This window comes from Ceratotherium simum, chromosome 2 (assembly GCF_057802395.1).
Source record: "Ceratotherium simum simum isolate JZ-2026a chromosome 2, ASM5780239v1, whole genome shotgun sequence".
Classification (NCBI taxonomy): Eukaryota; Metazoa; Chordata; class Mammalia; order Perissodactyla; family Rhinocerotidae; genus Ceratotherium; species Ceratotherium simum.
The window spans coordinates 37,196,943-37,218,067 of NC_141901.1; the positions used below are offsets into that span (position 1 = coordinate 37,196,943).

The following is a 21,125-nucleotide window of genomic DNA, read 5'->3' on the forward strand; positions in this document are numbered from 1 at the left end:
ACAATGTGTAAGAGAGACTTAGGTATTTGTTAATAATCTCTTCTTATTTTCAATATCTCTGATGGACTGACACTTTAGGATCCTGGTTAAAAAGATTTCAAGAGCCAGATTCTAATTAGAGAACTCATAGCTCACACTCTGGGCTCACCTACTTCTAAAATCTTCTACTGCTCAGTTTCTTACAGGTTCCTTCTTTCTGTGCTGGCCAATTTCTGCTAGCTTTATTTTTTCTGCTGCTGGGGATGGAGTTTCCTATCAAGACTTCATCTTGATATTTGTGCCTGAAAACTTTACCCTCTTCTCTAACCACAGAGTACTTGAAACTGGGGATGTTCCAGAAAATGCAGAATACAACTTTACAATAACTATATAGAGAGGAAAAAAACTAAAAGTTTTGATTGTCTAATCTATAGCCAAGAACCGTTTGAAAATTTATCTGTTGTGTAATTCAAAATGATTTTGTGAATTCTTATAAAAGGTGATTATTATTAGACCTCTAATATCCTAGTTTATTTTAGCTAATATAGCTTATAAACATGACATTATTAATATCTTATTTGCTTATTGTTTGTCTCCTTCATTAGCATATAAGCTTCATGAAAGTAGAGATGTTTTCCTCACTACTGAATTCAACAAACCTACAGTTGTCCTTGGCACTTAGTAGGTAGTAAATGACTGTTTAATGAATTCAAGAATGATAGAGGTAAATCATCTACCTAAAGCATTTCTTCCTTTGACTCTTATATGAACCAATCGATCTGACTCTTTACCTTTCATCTAGGGATTGAGCTGTGTCTTTTTACCCATGACAATTAAGGCCGCTGAGATCACGGCGAAAAGTAATCAAACTTCTACGGTGACAGAGTTTCTCTTCTCTGGATTCCCCCAGTTTGAAGATGGTAGCTTCCTTTTCTTCATTCCCTTGTTCATCATCTACATATTCATTGTTATTGGGAATCTCATTGTATTTTTTGCCGTCAGGATGAATACTCATCTCCACAATCCCATGTATAATTTCATTAGCATTTTCTCATTTTTGGAGGTCTGGTACACCACAGCCACAATTCCCAAGATGCTCTCCAATCTCATCAGTAAAAAAAGGACCATCTCCGTAATCGGCTGCCTCTTGCAGATGTACTTCTTTCATTCACTGGGAAATTCGGAGGGGATTTTGTTGACCACCATGGCCGTTGACAGGTATGTTGCCATCTGTAACCCTCTTCGCTATCCAACTATTATGACCCCCCAGCTGTGTGCTCAGCTCTCTGCAGGCTCCTGCATCTTTGGCTTTCTTGTGTTGCTCCCAGAGATTGCATGGATTTCCACACTGCCCTTCTGTGGCCCCAACCAAATCCATCAGATCTTCTGTGACTTTGAACCTGTGCTGCGCTTGGCCTGTACAGACACATCCATGATTCTGATTGAGGATGTGATCCATGCAATTGCCATCATCTTCTCTGTCCTGATTATTGCCATCTCTTATATCAGAATCATCACTGTGATCCTGAGGATTCCCTCTGTTGAAGGCCGCCAGAAGGCCTTTTCCACCTGTGCATCTCATCTTGGTGTCTTTCTGATGTTCTATGGCAGCGTATCCCTCATGTACCTGCGTTTCTCTGCCACTTTCCCGCTGATTTTGGATACAGTCATTGCACTGGTGTTTGCAGTTCTTGCTCCCTTTTTCAATCCTATCATCTATAGCTTGAGAAATAAAGATATGAGGATCGCAATTAAGAAGCTTCTCTGCCTTCAGAAGGTGTTTAATGCATTTGCAAGTTAATGCTAACTCATAGGCACCTCTCACTTTGGATGTTAATCTAACATGCTCAACCATAAAATTAACATATAACTCTTTCATTGCCACACTGATATTTTCTGTTTAGTTTTTCAGTTCTTCTTCCCATGCACATGTTTATTCTATTTATACAAGCTCATTTAAGATATCATGGACTACCTGTTTAGACTTGCACAGATAGATAAGTAATGGAAAGGAAATATAATGTTTAAGCCGTTAAAATATACTTTATGAACATTAGTTTTATTGTCATTATATAATTATTATTATTTTTCTATCAGCATTAGTAACAACAATGGATTGTAAAATATAGTGGTTAGGAGCATAACATCTGTTGAACAGGTTAAGGTTTATATTTCACTGGTACACTAGCTTTGTGACCTTGAAGGAGTTATTAATTAATCTCTCTGCATCTTAGTTTTATCATCCATGAAAGGGGTGTAAGAGTTATATATTTTAAAAGCAGAACTTCATATGGTTTTTATGAAAATTAAGTGAGTTACTCTATATAAGTACTTAAATTAGTGTCTAACGTAAAGGTAGTGCAAAAATAAGTGTTAGCTGTTAAATTTCTTTGTCACTAATTGCTAGCATTTGTTACAGATGGTTTAAAGAAGGCTACAATAAAGAGTGATATATTAAAAATAAAAACTCATACTTAGGAATACTTAGTTATGATTACTATTTGTAATGTTTTTGTTACTGTTATTTCTGGGGCCAAGTATAGTTCAACCTTCATTTCACTTGGACTGTTTTGGTGGAATTTGTTCAATTTGATTGAATTAAACTATTTGGTTGAAAGTCATTTCAAACACATTCTGAAGTGATATTTAGATGGGTGGATAGATGATAGGTAGCTGATAGAGATAGATGTAGATATATACATTTCTGAGCTATTACTCTTGCTTTCGTTTTTGTTCTTTTTGAAATATGTTCTCTGCATTGCCACCAGAAATTAATTTTCTAAAATGCAAGTTTAGATTTCTCTACTAAGATAACAGTTTAAACCTACATTTTTAGATTTTCTTCCACCAAAAATTCTGTAGAAGTAAAGTCCGGACTAGATAAACTGTTACATGTCCTAGGCACTGAAAAGTGTTAGGATATAATAATAAAGGTTAAAATATACATAAGGTTACCCAAGGACATTCATGATGGCTATTTTAACACCCTGAAATACCATATATCACATTCCTTTCAAGAAAAAATAAATAATAATGCATCTGATCAGCTAAAATATCTAAAACACCGGTTAAGTCTGTCCAATGGGTAGTCCAGCAACAATCCAAGATGTATATTTAAAACCTAGCAGTAACATCAGAACAAAGAAAAAACAAAATAAAATAAAACCAAAATATTATAAGTACTGGGAAGAAAAAAGAGTGCCCTCAGTTGATTGCCAAACTCAAATTGTTTCTTCAAGTATGAGTGCGTATGATATCCAATTGAAGACAACGCTTATCTGCTAGCTATTGGACAAGGAAATAGTAGGAAAGAACCTGGGAATTAAATGGATGGGATTCTATACATAACCTATGGAAAAAATGATCCAAGCTTGAAAAGCAGATGCTGAGAAGAACCATAGTCCACTTGGGAACTCAGGGTAGAGGGAATGGAATCAACTAGAATCACAGCTGAACTGTCCCTCGAGCTGTGTTCAGAGAAATGCGTGAAAAGTAAATCTGAAATACGCGAGCTAGAGAAGTGATGAAATACCCAGTTAAACTGAAGATGCTAAAACAAAAACAGAAAAGTGTCACTTCTTGGCACAACAGCAATCATCCATAGCTGATATTAGACTTCATGGCAGGTGCTTCCATATTTGCTATGTGCAATTAGATCTTTGACTCATTCTTCTCTAGTAAGTTTTTACGTCCCTATATGTAGTCACACACACACACACACATATACACACACACACGCGGGCAGATTGCCTTTTCAAAAAAATCACTTTAGTCTTCCCCTACACTGTATATTTTAAGACCATTAACTGTGTTACATGCATAGCCCAATAATTACTCGAAGGATTACTATAGACAGAGATAGAGATAGAGAGATTTGGGGATTGAAAGCAAATGCTCTTTCATGAAGCAAACTAAATCTAACTTAAAAAAAGAATTAAGGGGACTGCCTGGTGGTGCAAGCGGTTAAGTGCACGTGCTCCGCTGCGGCGGCCCGGGGTTCGCTAGTTCGGTTCCTGGGTGCACACTGACACGCCGCTTTGTCAGGCCATGCTGTGGTGGCCTCTCTCATGGAGTGGAGGAGGATAGGCACAGATGTTAGCCGAGGGCCAGTCTTCCTCAGCAAACAATGAGCAGGATTGGCAGATGTTAGCACAAGGCTGATCTTCCTCACACACACAAAAAAGAGTTAAAATATTTCTTATTTAAACTTTCAATGAGATTGTGAAGATAGTATCTATTAGTAAAAAGTACTGGCAAAAATATAAAGGAAACATTGAAGAATAATTGAATATTGCAGAAAATGAAAATAATGACTTAGAAGACTGCCTGGAGAAAATATACCAAAACTTAAGGGAACCACAGGAAGAGCTCAAGATTAAATATAAAGAAAGAAAGAAGTATATAGGGAATATATTCATATGTTCTACAGACCATATATGTGATTATAGGAATTCCAGAAAGAAAGAAACAAAGCAGACAGAGGAAAAATAATAATTGAAATTGAAGGAAAATATTCCTGAGTTTAAAAATACTTGAATCATCAGATCAAAAAGATTGAAGAACTTAAGATCTGAAACTGTAAAATTTCTAGAAGAAAACAAAGAGGAAAAGCTTCCTTCTTAACTTTGGTCTTGGCAATGACATCTTGAATGTGACACAAAAAGCACGGGCAATAAAAACAGGAATAGACAAATGGGACTACATCAAACGAAAAGCTTCTGCACAGCAAAGGAAACAGTCAACAGAATGAAAGGGTAACCTACAGAATGGGAGAAAATATTTGCAAACTCTATATCTGATAAAGGGTTCATTTCCAAAACATGCAAGGAACTCCTACAATTCCATAGCAGAAAAAAAAAATAACCCGATTAAAAAATGGACAAAGGATTTGAACATTTTTCCAAAGAAAGCACGCAATGAGCCAACAGATGTACAAAAAGAAGCTCAAAATCACTAATCATCGTGGAAATGCAAATCAAAACTACAATGAGATATCATCTCACACCTATTATGATGGCTATTACCAAAAAACAAAAGTTAAGATGTGTTAGTGAGGTTGTGGAGAAATTGCAACCCTTGTACACTTTTGGTGGGAATGCAAAATGGTGCAGCAGTTATGGAAACAGTATGGAAATTCCTCAAAAAATAGAGAACTACCAATATGATCCAGCAATCCCAATTCGGAGTATATATCTGAATGAATTGGAGTCAGGATCTCAAAGAGATATCTGCATTCTTGTGTTCACTGTGGCACTATTCACAATAGCCAACATATGTAAACAACCCAAATGTCCATTGTGAGATGAGTTTGTAAAGAAAATGTGGTATACTCATACAGTGGGATATTATTCAGCCTTTGAAAAGAAGGAAGTTCTGCCATTTGCAACAACATAGATGAGCTTGGAAGACAATATGCTAAGTGAAACAAGCCAGTCACAGAAGGACAAATATTGCATGATTCCACTTATATGAGCTATCTGAAATAGTCAAAATAATAAAGACAGAGAACACAATTATGGTTGCCAGGGGCTGAGGGATGGGGGAAATGGGGAGTTGTTGTTCAATGAGTATAAAGTTTCAGTCATGATAGATAAATAAGTTCTAGAGATCTGCTGTACAACATAGCACTTATAGTTAAGAATATGGCATTGTCGTTTCAAAATTTGTTGAGTGTAGATCTCATGTTAAGTGTTCTTAACATACACAAAAAACAAAAAACAAACAAGCCACACACACACACAAAAACAGGATGCAAGGAAACTCTGGGAGGTGTTGCGTACGTCTATTACCTTGTTTGTGGTGATGGTATCATGGATGTTTGCGTATGTTGAAAAACATCAAATTGTACATGTTAAATATGTGCAGTTCTTTGTATACACATTATACCTCAATAAAACTGTTAAAAGAAGAGAGAGAGAGACTGTTTGATGCTGTGTTAAATTATTAGAAATACAATTTTGCCATTTGAAATTTTTGAATTTCAAGAAAAAAATATTATAAGAAGTCAGACAAGGAAAATAGGCCCCAAGTCATAGGAAGAAATGTTAGACAAAACTCAGAGAGAAGGAAAGTATGGTATGTCTTTCCATCCCAAAATTTGATACATATTTCCAAGCAGATTATATGATAAAATCAACTAGGTTTGGGGAAAAAATAAAAACTTTGAATTTTCAACAGAGCAGTGGGTTGAGCACATGGAGTACAGAATAATCCTGTGATAAAAGGTGAGATATTGACTGTCAATAGAGAAGTCAACAGGACCAATGTGAATTGTTTAGGGTAGGAGAGATCCACATGAATTTATTGCATGAGGAAAAAAAAATGGCATTGTTACCTAATTTCAATATTGGCACAAAATCTCAATGACATATTTATTATGAAATGGTGTTATTTTCTATTAAATATTTTTTCAAGATGCTTTTCTGGTGTCACTATATTTCTTTCAAGACTTTTCCCATCTGTATATTCACGTACGAAGAGCAGGACCATGACAAAACTGTTCTTTGTATGGTGCCCTGGTAGACTCACGCACAGCTGAGGCAATGATCATAGTGTTGGAGAAAGTAGCTTACAATGTTTATGAAGATGAGTACAACCAGGAAAAAATATTTACTGACAACTTTGATCCGGAAATCTAATGAGAAGAGAGTACAGTGGGGATCTTTCTGCTAATTAATGCCATAACAAAAAGTGATGCTGTCCACTATTGTGCAGGGGAGGAATGCCCTATGGAGCCTACTTCCCCTTCCTGCTATTCCCTGGGATGCCTGTGAAGATAACTATAAATACCCTTTTGGAGGGGCTGAAGGGATATCAAGGATGCAGAGACCCAGACAGACAGAGGAGTCCCTGTGGTCTTTGGTAGAGGTGAGTGCAGAGGACTAAGGCTTGAAGAGAAGAAATTCATTCACCATGCGTAGGAGTAATAATCTCATAACTTGAAGACTGCTTTATGAATGAGTGTAGAAGCTTCAAATGTTGGTGGGAAGTAATGGCAAGTTTAGGAAGAAATTCTACCTACTAGGGTGCTGGGCATAGGTTTATATGAAACAAGATACCCCATTTATGATGCCATCTTTCGAGAGATCATTTTGTCCAGACATGATTAGAACTCTCATCAAAACTGCATTGTGATACTTCCCTTTCCAAACAGTCCCCAGTTTTCTTTCCTTGCTTATCCATGGCTATCTTGTGGGTTTAATTATAATTGCACCTGGTGGCTTGATTCCAAGTTAATTTACTTGACACCAACCATGTTTTATATGCCAACCCCATTCTAGTTGCTTTGGGAGATAAAAGACATTTACTACCCTAAAAGAGGAACTCAGTCTGGAGAAGGTAAAACAAGTAGGTTGATGATTATTATGCAACATGATAAATACAATACAGAAACTCCAAAGTAATAATGCCCAATATTTTATGGTGTTTACTTTATTGCTGACACTACTCTAAGCATTTAAAATATATTTACACATATTGGTAGAGGCAGTCAAGTGTCTGTGGGTTAAAGCACATCATTAGAGATACAGTGCATGAATTTAAATTCTGATTTTGTCCTTTGTCAGCTGAGAATTCCTGGGCAAAGTATTTAATCTGTCTGTGCCTAAGTTTTCTCATATATAAACTGGAGATAATAATTTTATCTCATTAGAACATTGTGAGCATTAGATGAGAAATATATGCCTGGGCGTGGGACAGTGCTTGCCACAGTAACTGATTCAATACAGTACCATACTATAATATGCTATTATTGTTATAATAAAGTATTTATCCATTCTCAGAACTTTATGAGCTAGTATTAATATTTTCCCCATCTTACAAATGAGAAATTAAAGCCATAGAAATGCTAAGCAACTTGAGGTAAATTACAGGGTTTGTAAGTGACGAAGAACATTTAAATGCTGTCAATTTGGTTCTGGCATCCAGACTTTTAACCAGTATTATATATTGTTTTTGTGTGAGAAGAGGAGGGGGAGGTATGGTACCTTCCAGTCAGAGGAAGTGACACACACAGAAGGCTATCCTGATTTCACAAAGCAGCGTGAACATCGGGATTGCAAGCAAAGTGGAGTTGGGGAATGCCAGGAGGTGAAGCTAGAGAGAGTTCAGAGTCAGATATGTTGGTTTGGAGCTTATGAAAGAGAATTTGGCTGGAGAAAAATATTTGGAAGTAGTGATAGTTGAAATCTTGTAAGTGGATGAGGTCACCAAGGGAGCATATGGAATTATAGAGGTTGGAGTGGATGATGGGAACCTGGGGGTCATAAACACTTGGGGAAGAGTTTAAGAAAAGCAGTCAAGATAATACAAGACAGAAGAGGGAAAATAAGAGTAAGGATCAGAGTATGAATAAAAATAAGTGAAATAAAAAGCCAAAGCCAGAACTACCTCTGAGTGCCACTGGGAGTCACACCTATTGAGAATGGAATCAAAGAACAGAGGAGGAAAGCCTCAAGTAGGGGTAATAACTGTGATTAGTGCCAGAGAGGACTGAACAGTTTCCATCAGTAATCAGGAGGCAGGGCATTGCTTAACTTGGTCAGGAGAGCTTCCGTGGAACAGCAGGATAAGAAGCACACAGCAAATGTTACAGGAGAATGAAAGGTGTGCTGAATTAGACTTGATTGTCCTTTCAAGAAGTTGCCAGTTAGGCAATGTTTAAATCCTTTGCAGGTATTCACTTAATCCTACAGCATCCGTATTAGATAGGTACTATTTTTAATCTCATTTTGCAAATGAGTACTGAAACTGAAAGATTAAGTAATTTGCCAAAATACACACAGGTAATAATACGCTTAATTGGGATTTCAATGTAGACTCCAGGTCTACATTCTAATCCCCTAGAACAGAGATCTCCAAAGAGGAATGTGCAAGATGGTCCAATTAGGTGGGAAGGGAAAATAATATAAATTCTATTATATTTATTTTTATTCATGCTTCTTACTTTTAAAATTTATTATATAATATATTTTGAATTATTATGTCACAATATAATGTGTATAACTTATAAATGCAAATACATTAGAGGTTAAGCTAAAAATAATTTCAATTAATTTATGTACCATTAAAAGCATTTGGAGACACCTATTTCTGAGATTGTGCCTCTGGAGGAGTAGGAGAGAAAAAAATATCAAATATTGGTCAACATGGACAATAGTGTGAAATTAGGAAAAAAATAAAACTTTGAAGTTATTCCTTGTTATTCATTCAAGTTATTTAGCTGCACATCTTCTTTTCTTCTCCATCTCCTTGTGAGCCAGTGTGTGTCCTTTCCTTCGTTCACAGGTAGCTCTGCTGGGGATATGGAGAGTGGAAACCTATCAGCAGTGACTGAATTTATCTTCACTGGCTTTCCCCAGATCCAGGATGGTAGTCTCCTGTACTTTCCTTTACTTTTCATCTATACTTTTATTGTCATTGGGAATCTATTGATCTTCTTTGCTGTAAGGCCGGACTCCCATCTCCACAATCCCATGTATAAGTTCATCAGTATCTTTTCTTTTGTGGAGATTTGATACACCACAGCCACCATTCCCAAGATGCTCTCCAACCTCATCAGTGAAAAGAAGATGATCTCCATGACTGGCTGCCTCTGGCAGATGTATTTCTTCCATCCACTTGGGAATTCAGAGGGGATCTTGCTGATCACCATGGCTATTGAAGATATGTTGCCATCTGCAATTCTCTTCGCTGTCAAATGATCATGACCCCATGGCTGTGCGTTCAGCTTTCTGCAGGCTCTTGCATCTTTGGCTTCCTCATCCTGCTTCCTGAGATTGTAATGATTTCCACACTGCCTTTCTGTGGGCCCAACCAAATCCATCAGATCTTCTGTGACTTGGTCCCTGTGCTGAGCCTGGCCTGTAAGGACACATCCATGATCCTGATTGAGGATGTGATCCATGCTGTGGCCATCATCATTACAGTCCTAATCATTGCTTTGTCCTATATAAAAATCGTCACTGTAATCCTGAGGATTCCCTCTGTAGAGGGTTGGCAAAAGGCTTTTTCTACCTGTGCAGGCCATTTCACAGTCTTCCTGATATTCTTTGGCAGTGTGTATCTCATGTACTTGTGTTTCAATGCCACTTACCCACGGTTTTGGACTCAGCCTTTGCACTGATGTTTGCTGTCCTTGCCCTGTTCTTCAATCCCATCATTTATAGTCTGAGAAACAAGGACATGAAGAATGCGATTAGGAAACTCTTCTGTCTTCAAAAAGAGTTGAACGTGTCTGGAGGTTAATTCTGAGACACAGGTTCCCTTCCCTTGCTTTAATGTTTCTCTAACAGATTAAAACATGAAATCACTCTATACCTAGTTCTTTGTCACACTGAACCTTCTGTCTGTTACCCTGATTATTTTCCCTGTATCTAGGAAAACATATCTATACTCTGTGTCATCGTTATGAAACTTGAGGTGTATATAATCAAGAACTCTAATTACAAGGTTCAACATTTTGCTTTCTCTCTTCTGAAAAGTTGTAATTAAAGAAAAATTGCTTACCACTTTAGAAGGTTAGAATTGCACTTCAGAAGCTGGCCATGTGCTTCAAGGTATTATGTCTCCATTCAGGTTATAGATCTTGGGAAAATTTTCTATTTAATTACCGATCATAGATTACTTGATTAGGTTTGTCCAGAAGCAGATATCTAAGAAAAAATCAAAATAATACTTAAGTAAATTATACTTTTATTTTTAGTTATATAATTAACTCTTCATTAGAATATTAAGCATATATATTTAGTAAGACTAAGTTATTAATATTGCCAGACATGTTCATAGGAAAACTACAATGTAGAAAACTACTTACAGTAATACAATTCGGTACACATAGATATGCACAGATAAGAATTTTAGTTATTGCTTGCCTTTTAAGGACTAAGCATCGTCATTTTCTTTAGCACTTATAGTCAAAAGTGTTTGCATCTGTTGAATGGCAGTTTTAAAAAACATCTGATTGAGGGGCTTGCCTAGTGGTGTAGTGGTTAAGTTTGGGCACTCTGCTTCGGTGGCCTGGAGTTCAGATCCCGGGTGAGGACCTACGCATTGCTCATCAAGCTATGCTGTAATGGGATGGGGAGCAGAAACTTTTTCTTCCTTCTGAAAGCAATGAATTTATTGGAATTAAAGAATAAACAGACTGTGCAAATATGTCCCCCCACACCACTGTCATTGGTGCCCATCTGCCAACCAAGCATGTACTTGAGTTACATTGTGGCAACTCTCTTTAGGATTCAAGCCCACAATTAAGGCTAGTCTACTAGGTTACAAAAAGGGGGCACTGTTGCCATTCAACACTTTATGTCTCTAGATTTCCTAACCTCTGGATAAGGACAAATACAGACAAATTAATTAAGCATTTCTTTTTCTAAAAGCAAATTAATTTACTCTCCTTTCTTGTTAATTTATGCTTTTTCTCCTAGAAATTATTTTATTTCTAGAAACAGTGAACAGATGAACCACAGATTATATCTGAAAAATAAACTTGCCAAATGCTGCTGATACTAAAAATAGTTTAGTTATCATGGGAGAAACATAGATAATCTAGATTAAATCGCATATTCAAAGGAACATATGAAATGTTTCTTAGCATTAAATTTCTGTTACAGTACTACGCTCAAGAGAAACTTTAAGGAAAAAAATCTTTCCTGATTATTTTCAATGGTTAAAAATAAACATGTCTCACATAATGGCAGTTAATATGAATTTGGTTTTACAAAGTATTCTAATTTACCAAATTCTGTAGTTAGACGGAGGAAATATCAGTGTTGTTGTCACGAGTATATTCAATTACCACTGTCTGAGCCCTAGATAAGGTATATGCTATGTTATGCTAGTCTTTGTTGCTTATTGCCTTTGCAGCCAAAGGAGAACAGTGCTGGGCTTCGCCCCATTTGTTTTAGATCTTTAAAACAAAGCAAATCTACTTTTCTTCCTTCCTTTATCACCATTTGGGAGAGACTCATTATATTCTAAGGCAGTTAGTTCACTATATTTTACTGATAATTTAGATGGATGATTTTCTTGATCAGGAGAAAATATGCACTTGGCTGCCCTTTTCAAATATTTTTTCACTGGTCACAAGCCTTGGGACACTTTTGCATTTCTTCATCTACAAATTTATTAGAAAGAATACAAAGTAATAATAACCCAATGGAAAAGACGCATAGAGCAAGGTATGGAGGTGGGGTGGGCTGTGGATCTTCCATGCCCCGTCTTGGTGCACCAGCCTCCAAAATATACTATACTTCTAATGAGAAAACTTCAGATTGAAAATTCATAAAATATGATACATTCTACATAACATAAACATAAACATAAACATAACATAAACATTTCAGCAGGAGACTGAAATGTGCAACTCAGTCTGTTTCTTGACTAATTGGGAAAAAAATGATTTTCGAAATGTCACCTATCAGTTTTTAATGACTATATATTTTGTTTGCTTGTTTTGAAGGTACACATGTCCCTTATCCCACCCCCCAACACTGTGTATGTATTTCTGTGTATATTTAGCGTGTGCCATTTTGAGATTTGTGTGTGCACGTGTGTGTATAAAAGACAACTCTACATTGATGTCTGCATTTTCAGGTATATGTTGCAACAGTTGGATAGAGGTTAATGCAGTTGAAAAGTGAGCATATTCTGTTAATAACAGCAAATATTTTACCTAAGAAAGAATCACAAAAAATAATTTTAAATATTCTAAATTTAAATCTATAATGAAGTTATAGAGGACTTTTAATGGATGAAATGTATTTTGTGGCAGTAAGGTTAGTGATAAATAAAAAATAATTATAAAATATAAAAATGCAATGGAAGAAGTAAAGAGAAAATTGAACACTCTAGAAAACTAAACTAGGGATTTAAAATTTTGAATTGAGAAAATATCATAAAATTCAAAGGAGAAAAAGATAAAGTGTCCTGCAAGATTGATGACACGGAGAAATCCTAGAAATGCAATGTTAATGAAATTGAAATTCCAGAAAGAGAGAGTATCATAGACTGGGCAGACTCTAAAAATTCTACGGATTATAATAGAAGAAATATCTTAAAACACAGCCAGACAAAAAATCATTTCTGTTTCTAACTAAAATGGAATAGCTTGTATTAGACCTAACCTTTCACTAGAAATAACAAGGAAGCTGGATAAAACAAACAGAAAAACTACTTAGAGGTATTGGACAGATATCAACACTGAGGTACTTCAGGGCCAAGATCCTTGAAAGAAGAGAAACACAGTAGAATTTGATATTCAGCAAATACATTTTTATTCAGATGTTTTCCAAACATTAAGTGAAAATTTAGATGAAGGCAGTTGATCAGTGGAGAAACTCCACTAAAGTTGAGGTTCAGGAGGCTGAGGGTCTAAACAAGTGCAGCAAGGCATAGAGTACTGCGTAGAGGAGTAGTAACCATAAAAAAGGGCAAAGACTTTATAAGTCACCAGACTATCAGTAGGGACTCTGTAAAGGCTCCTTTCTTGCTGAAAGACTACATAGAAACGGACTAGCCTTTAAAAATATTGAAGCTTATCTCTCAATCAGCTAAATCCATGGTGGTTAAGTTAACATGCGTGACTGCTTGCCAGAATCAAAAGTCAATCCTCATTGAGCAAAATAACAAGATCCATAGCCTCAGTTATTTCTATAATTTTCCATAAACAATTTATGGCGTTCTTTTTAAAAATTACCTGGAAAACCTGGAGACAAGACCAAAAAACTGTAAGTGAACAGGAGAAAGAGAATTATGAGATTCAGATGTTGAGTTATCAGGCATGGACTTTAACTTGGGATTATTATGTTTAGGAAAATAGAAGACACAAAAAGTACATACAGTAGATAAGTATGTGTGTGTGTTATATATAACATTTATATGTATTATATATTTTTAAATTATTACATATATACTTTAAAATAAATAAATATTTAATTTAAATATAATGTACATGTACAGATATATATTCATTTAAAGTAACTGAACTAACTAGTCTAATTAAAAGATAGATTGTTAGGCTTGATTAAAAAATATCTATGTGCTACTCATAAGATACATACTTTGAATATATAGATACAAAAATGTTGAAAGTAAAAGATGAAAAAAGTTATGTCATGTAAATATTAAATAATGTGATATAACTATACTAATATCAAAACAAAGTATACTTAAAGCAAACATTATTGGAGACAAACAAAATATCAATTCACAAAGAAGACATAACAAATTTTAACTTTGTATGTTTCAAACGATATAGGCTTAAGATTTGTAAGATAAAAATTGGTAGAATTAAATTGAGCAACAAAGAAATCCTCCCTCATAGTGAAGGTTTGAAAGATAGTTAACAAACTGTATATAAGTGACAAAATAAGATACCTGATTTGTTTAGCTCTTAAACAGGTATGTCCACAGAGTAAAAAGTCCCTGAGATATATATTTATAATTTGTACACATTTTGTACATGAATTATGTATAATTAAATATTTTTTTCAAAAGAGCACAATTATATTTCCATTGGAGAGGGATGCTATCTTCTAAATTTTAGTTAGCCAGCTATCTCCATCTTTTTCTTTATAGTTTTATATCTTTGTATTGATTTAGATATTCTTCCCCATTATATATATATAATATCCCATATGTATATCCTTAAATTTTTTGTTTCTTCTCTTTGTTCTTTAATCTTTTGGAAGGAATTTTTGGATATGGTCTGAAGTAAGGATTTAACATTATTTCATTTTTGATGGATATGCTTATGCCCAGATCTCAAATTAAATGATCTTCCCCAGTGACAAAATACCATCTTTTTCATATGAGAAATCTTTCATTTTTTTCCCCTATTTGTCTCTGGACTAGCTATCTGATCCTCTAATTTATTGACCAATGTATGTCCTTACACTATATTGAATGGATGATTGTAGTTTTATGATAAGTTTCAATATCTAGCAGTTAAAAATTTCTCTCAGTAGTCTTCATTTTCCACATTTTTATGGCTATATTCAGATATTTACTCTGTCACGTAAACTTTTAAATTATTTTTCATAGTTACTCATCCTACCACAAACAAACAAACTTCATTGAGTTTGCTTTTCAATGGCAAAATATTTATATTACGTTGGAACAAATACTGTTTTATGATAATAAGTTTTCCCATACACAGAAGAATTCCATTTTTGACACAAATTTATATGGTCATAAAGTTTCTGGAGCTGTTTCTTCATGGCCAAGAAGTGAGAAGAAAATTATAGAAAGTTAAGAAAGAATGAGTGGAAGGAAGTGGTATACAAGAAGCACATACCAATCTTCAATATATATTGTGGTGAAAGTTCAGCAGAATCTATAGGAATAATTTGAAGGAGAACACTGTGTATGTTGGTGGAAGAAAAAATTCAGCACTCTTCCATCTTCTTCTTCAGTACTGGCACACTTTTCCAAATGGCATTGTTTTTTTTTTTTTTTCACTTTTTTAAAAATTGTTTTTATTTGTGAGGAAGATCAGCCCTGAGCTAACATCCATGCCAATCTTCCTCCTTTTGCTGAGGAAGACTGGCCCTGGGCTAACACCTGTGCCTATCCTCCTCCATTTTATACGAGAGGCCACCACAGCATGGCTTGCCAAGCGGTGCATTGGTGCGTGCCTGGGATCCGAACCCAGGCCGCCAGCAGCAGAGCGTGCGCACTTAACTGCTATGCCACGGGGCTAGGCCCCAAAATGACATATTTTGATGGAAATTGTTCTATTTTCTATTTGTTAACTTATTTATAATACTTAACATGCCAGTTATCACCTTCAGTCCTGTCCTATCTCTTGTATTTTTGTAAGAATGGGGTCCTATCAAAGCTATTCTTTGTCTGGCACCCACCCAATTCCACATCAAGATGGAGACTAGCTGGTTAAATCATAATATTGACAAGAAAAGGGGTAACAACTATCATCAGAATCTGTAAGTCTTCCTTGGAGCACTGATTCCCTGTTGACTTGGAGATGTAATGAGAAGAAAGTGCAAAGGTGCTCTGATAATTGACCCCATGAGAGAAAAGATAGCTTTCTACTCGTTACCAAGGGAAAAAGCCTCAGTGGAGCTCATTTCCCTTTTAGTGTTTTCCTTAAGATGCTATAACAATAATAAAATATTGTTGAAAGAACATTTAGGAATGCAGAGACCCAAGGAAAGAGAAGAACACTACTGTATTTGGCAGAGGTGAGTTTAGGGTCACTGAGATCTGAGGAGAAAGTATTCATTTCCTATGCTTAGGATGGATGAGATGTACGCTAAAGATTCAATTCGTGAAGATTTGGAGAGGCTTGAATTTTGGCATTGGACTAAGTCTTATGAGATAGTTCCATCTTCGGAGTTCCAGGCTCTGTATATTTACAATCAGAAATAACATCCAGTTATTCAGAACTTATGATGGTCTAAGACATGAATGCTTATACGTTTCCTTCCTGTTTGTCTTAAGTCTGGATTCTTCTGGCTTTAATTATTTTTATAAGTCTGATCCAAACCTACTCATTAAAAAAGAAGTTTCTTTCAAGGGCTTAATACAAGCTAGGGGTTGTGAAAGTTGCCCCAATAGAAGCTTACAGTCTAGTAAAGTTAAACAAATAAAAAGAGTTACGATAAAACATACTAAGATTTATGGTAGAGGCCCTTTGGAAGACACACAGATGAGAATAATCCCAGATTTGTGTGTGTACGTGTGTATGTGTGTCTGTGTGTATATGAATATAGGGGAGAGGATGAGACCACAGCAGCAGTCATAAGGATTCTGATAGGAGGCAGTGGCTGAGCTGAAACTTGAAGAAAGCCAAGGAGTTATTCAAATGAAGAGGAGTGAGCAAGAAGGCCTTCCAAGAAGAGGGGTAACTTTCACAAAAGCAATGATCTAGGAGAAATCACAGTGAACTCTGAAAACTGCCATAGTGCAGCATGAGAGAGTGGCACGTGGGCAATATTGGACATGTGGGTCTAAAGTTTAGGAAACATAACCGTGCTGGAGACAGAAATTTGAAAGAACTGAAAACTCTGGAGACTACGTGTTCATCAACAACGTGGAAGGACATGATTTTAGGGACCACAGCAGGAACACAGAGTACACTGCCATTTATAGAATATGTGGGTAAAGGAGATGAGTCCATGACACATAAAATAACAAAACAATGATATAACGAAACACCTGAGAGGAAGCTTCCATATAGGAAGAAGGCAAACCTGGAAAGAATGGTTTCATGAGCGCCAAGGGAGAGAATCTTCAAGGAGTAGAAATCAGTAGTTTCTGATGCAAAAGTGTAGTCATAATATGAACACTGCAACTTTTCCATTGTTTTGCAATTATTATGTCTTTGATACATAGGACAGAATAGTTTCCGTATAGTAGTAGAGAAAGAAGTCACACAGAAAGTGGTTGAGGAACGAACAAGATCTAAAGGAGATATTGCTAATATTATTCTTTCAGAAAGCTGCTCAAGGAAGGAAATGACAACTAAAAGATATTGAGCATCGATACTAGGCACTTTGATACATTAACTTATTTAATACTCACAACTCTGATTGCACTAATATTTTTCAACTACAAAAGAAGATGCTGAGGCTCAGAGAGATTATGTAACTTGTCCATTATCGCCCAACTAATAAGTGGCAGAATGAGAATTCAGGTTCAGTATGTTTGAATTGAACCCATGGTATGAATCGTTATGCTATACTGTCTCCCAAATAAAAAGAAGATTAGAGACATAGGCAAGTTGTTATTTTGAATCTGAGAAATGTTAAAACACAAAAATACCAGGTAACCAAAATAATATTTATGTTTACATTGCATTGATTTCCTTCTCTGTCATTGGGTATACCCTCTCCCTCATTCACAGGTAGCTCTTCTGGGGCTATGGAGCGTAGAAATCTATCAGCAGTGACTGAATTTATCTTCACTGGATTTCCCCAGCTCCAGGATGGTGGCCTCTTGTACTTTTTTCCTTTACTTTTCATCTACACCTTTATTGTGATTGGGAACCTAATGATCTTCTTTGCTGTAAGGTTGGACGCCCAACTTCACAATCCCATGTATAATTTCATCAGTATCTTCTCATTTCTTGAGATGTGGTACACCACAGCCACCATTCCTAAGATGCTCTCAAATCTGATTAGCAAGCAAAAGACCATCTCTTTCACTGGCTGCCTCTTGCAGATGTACTTCTTCCATTCACTTGGAAACACTGAAGGAGTATTGCTGACTGTCATGGCTATTGACAGGTATGTTGCCATCTGCAACCCCCTCCACTACCCAACCGTAGTAACCCCGCAACTATGTACTCAGCTCTCTGCAGGTTCTTGTATCTTTGGTTTCCTCATCCTTCTACCTGAGATTGTATGGATTTCAACCCTACCTTTCTGTGGCCCCAACCAAATCCCTCAGATCTTCTGTGATTTCACCCCTTTATTAAATTTAGCCTGTACGGATGCCTCTGTGATCCTGGTGCAAGATGTGATTCATGCAGTCGCCATTCTAGTAACAGGTCTGATTATTTCTTTTTCTTATATCAGAATTATCATTGTTATCCTGGGTATCCCTTCAGTTGAGGGCCATAAAAAGGCCTTTTCCACCTGTACTGCTCATATCGCCATCTTCCTGCTGTTTTTCGGCAGTGTGGCCCTCATGTATCTTAGATTCTCTGCTACTTATACACCATTCTGGGACACCACCATTGCTCTGACATTCTCTGTATTTGCTCCCTTTTTCAATCCCATTATATATAGCCTGAGAAATAAGGATATGAAACACGCCATTAAGAAGCTCCTTTGCCCTCAAAAAGTGTTTAACGTATCTGGTAGTTAATTTAGGCTGTAGTTCTCTATACAAATGGAACTTATTCACAAAATATTGACCCCAAAGAGGCTAGAATTTAAAAGAATTATACAATTAGTCCAACTTCCTTTCCCATGAGCTGGTGAATAAATACTAAAGAAAGTGCTCTGAGGATTTAAGAGATGACAAAAATAATTCCACTCCTTACTTTCTGGGGTCAGTGGAATATTTTTTTTTCTGTATCTCTGATTTTGTTTGTTTTCAATTTACTCTTTTACTTCAAATGGTTAATTATATAAATATTAATAATACTAATAGGTATTACTTTTACTACTCAATGTCTTTTTTTGATATCTAATGTGTCTTTACCATACTCTTAGTCTCCTTACATAGCCCATGCAGTGCAATGAGAGGATATGCTAACTCTCCACGATACTTAGGTGATTTGTCTAAGGCCTTTCAGTGAGTTACTGGACGTGAAGAGGAAGCAAGAATTCCTGGTACCCAGACTATATACTTTATCCCACTATCTTTCTTTTCTTTCCATTCAGCCTTGCTAATAATTTAAGATACATGTACTGGTGTGATCTGCATGTGACACTGTCATGAACAAGGGCTTCATGGACTGCATTTGGTACTGAGTTAACTACTATAAAGAGCGCTTGAGTAGATCAGATCCCTACCTGTGGGAACTTACTATCTCATGTGGAATCAATGTAAGAGCGTGTTAAGACATAATAAACACATATGTTTACATCTATAGTCCATTAAATCTATTAATGATTTAATCCATGTCTAAAAAATTATCGTTTTCCTTTCATATTAGTGCTAAAATACATAATTTTTATAGTAGTTTTAATATAACACTTGTGATTTGATAATCAATATTTTAAAACTCAGAATTCATGTTTCCACATGGTATTTATAACCATCAGTTTAATTATGATAAAATATTTCACGGATTGTATATTCCAATTATTTCTTTATTTTGAACCCTTATATTGTTTTCTGACTACCACCATTCTTATAGCTATGGCAATTATCATTTGCTTGCATAAAGTTCTTTCCATTTTTAAAAAATTGTGTTTCAAGATAAATTTCAAGGAGTAGACAAAAGAAAATGTGCAAATATGTTCATAGCTCTTGGTATAAATAATTGCTTTTGCAAATGGTTGCACAAATAATGCATTAATGTAACACTTTCAATACAACTTCAATAGCGTGACAACTGATATATACATTAAATAAAAAGTCTAATTATTCTGTGGAGCATATCAGTTCTATTACTGGCAAGTTGAAATTGCAACACTAGTATAAGGAACTGGGGTAAAATGAGTTGTTAGCCCTGGTTTTTCACATCCCTGTAACAGAATTATAAATCCACAACCTTGCAATCAATGGATTCAAGTGGATGGTATATACTTTCCTGCCCCACAACTTAGATGGGCCCTTTTCTTTCTTCCACTATTGGGATATTGATGGACGTTATTGAAATTGAACATGCACCTTTGTAGATGGGTTTGTCCCAGGTAGCTGCTTCCCTTTCAGCATTGGACCCATATGAGGCTATGTCACTGAGAGTCACTGGTTCAGAGAATGAGAGACTTGTGGAGCTGACCTGAACCCAACCTGCTTGAAGCCTGATGCCTGGAATCCAAAACCGAGTCTGAAGTCCAGCCTAACTCATTCTGTTGCAGCTAACAGACTCATGAATATGAGGCTAAATGATTATTGTTTTAATATCCTTGTGTGAAACACTTGATAAATTACCGTACTCTACTGTGTGTGGACTTTGTCTAACATTGTACCATCCTGAGATTGCAAAAATTTGATAAGTAGTACTTATTATTGAATTTTAAGATATTCTTTTGGGTTGTGTTTTATAACTGTATTGTTAATTTTTTTTTTAAAATAATTCTATCATTTTCAGAAAGATTACCTATCAATTGTCTGTTATTTAACCATGCTGCCTGTTTTGAGTTTTAAGGAACTTTTACACATTAAAGGGTTCTGAGATCATTTAGAAATAGAGCAGGTACTGAAGCTCTGAAATTGGGTAGTGGGAGGGGAAGAAATGCAAGCAAGTCATTCTTTGGAAGTTACGTTCTCCTTTCTACACCACTGTCTTCATCATTTTTGTGGCTTATAGTCATCTTGAACTTGATCTGTGCTTGAAAATAAAGTTATGGTATTAAAAATATTTTAAGGTAAAACAAATGCTGAATACAAAAGCTCTTCAAACCATGTGAAAATAAGAAATATCCACAACAGATTGAAGAATTGTAGAAGAATCTCCTTTTTTGACCTTGTTGCTTGACATATGTACATAAGCAAAATATTTTGGGTTA

At 35.8% G+C, this 21,125-nt stretch overlaps 2 protein-coding genes and 1 pseudogene across 2 annotated transcripts; all 3 read left to right on the forward strand.

The window, feature by feature from the left end:
- Positions 1 to 790: 790 nt before the first annotated feature.
- On the forward strand, positions 791 to 1,780 carry LOC106803940 (olfactory receptor 6K3-like). The gene has a single exon (XM_087418928.1). It carries the CDS (start codon positions 806 to 808, stop codon positions 1,778 to 1,780), a length of 975 nt encoding a protein of 324 aa, XP_087275054.1. The 5' UTR covers positions 791 to 805.
- A 7,477-nt stretch (positions 1,781 to 9,257) lies between these two features.
- On the forward strand, positions 9,258 to 10,224 carry LOC101398739 (olfactory receptor 6K3-like; annotated as a pseudogene).
- A 7,590-nt stretch (positions 10,225 to 17,814) lies between these two features.
- On the forward strand, positions 17,815 to 18,807 carry LOC147917897 (olfactory receptor 6K3-like). Its single transcript, XM_087418942.1, has one exon. The coding sequence runs from the start codon at positions 17,860 to 17,862 to the stop codon at positions 18,805 to 18,807; it is 948 nt and encodes a 315-aa protein (XP_087275068.1). The 5' UTR covers positions 17,815 to 17,859.
- Positions 18,808 to 21,125: the final 2,318 nt, after the last annotated feature.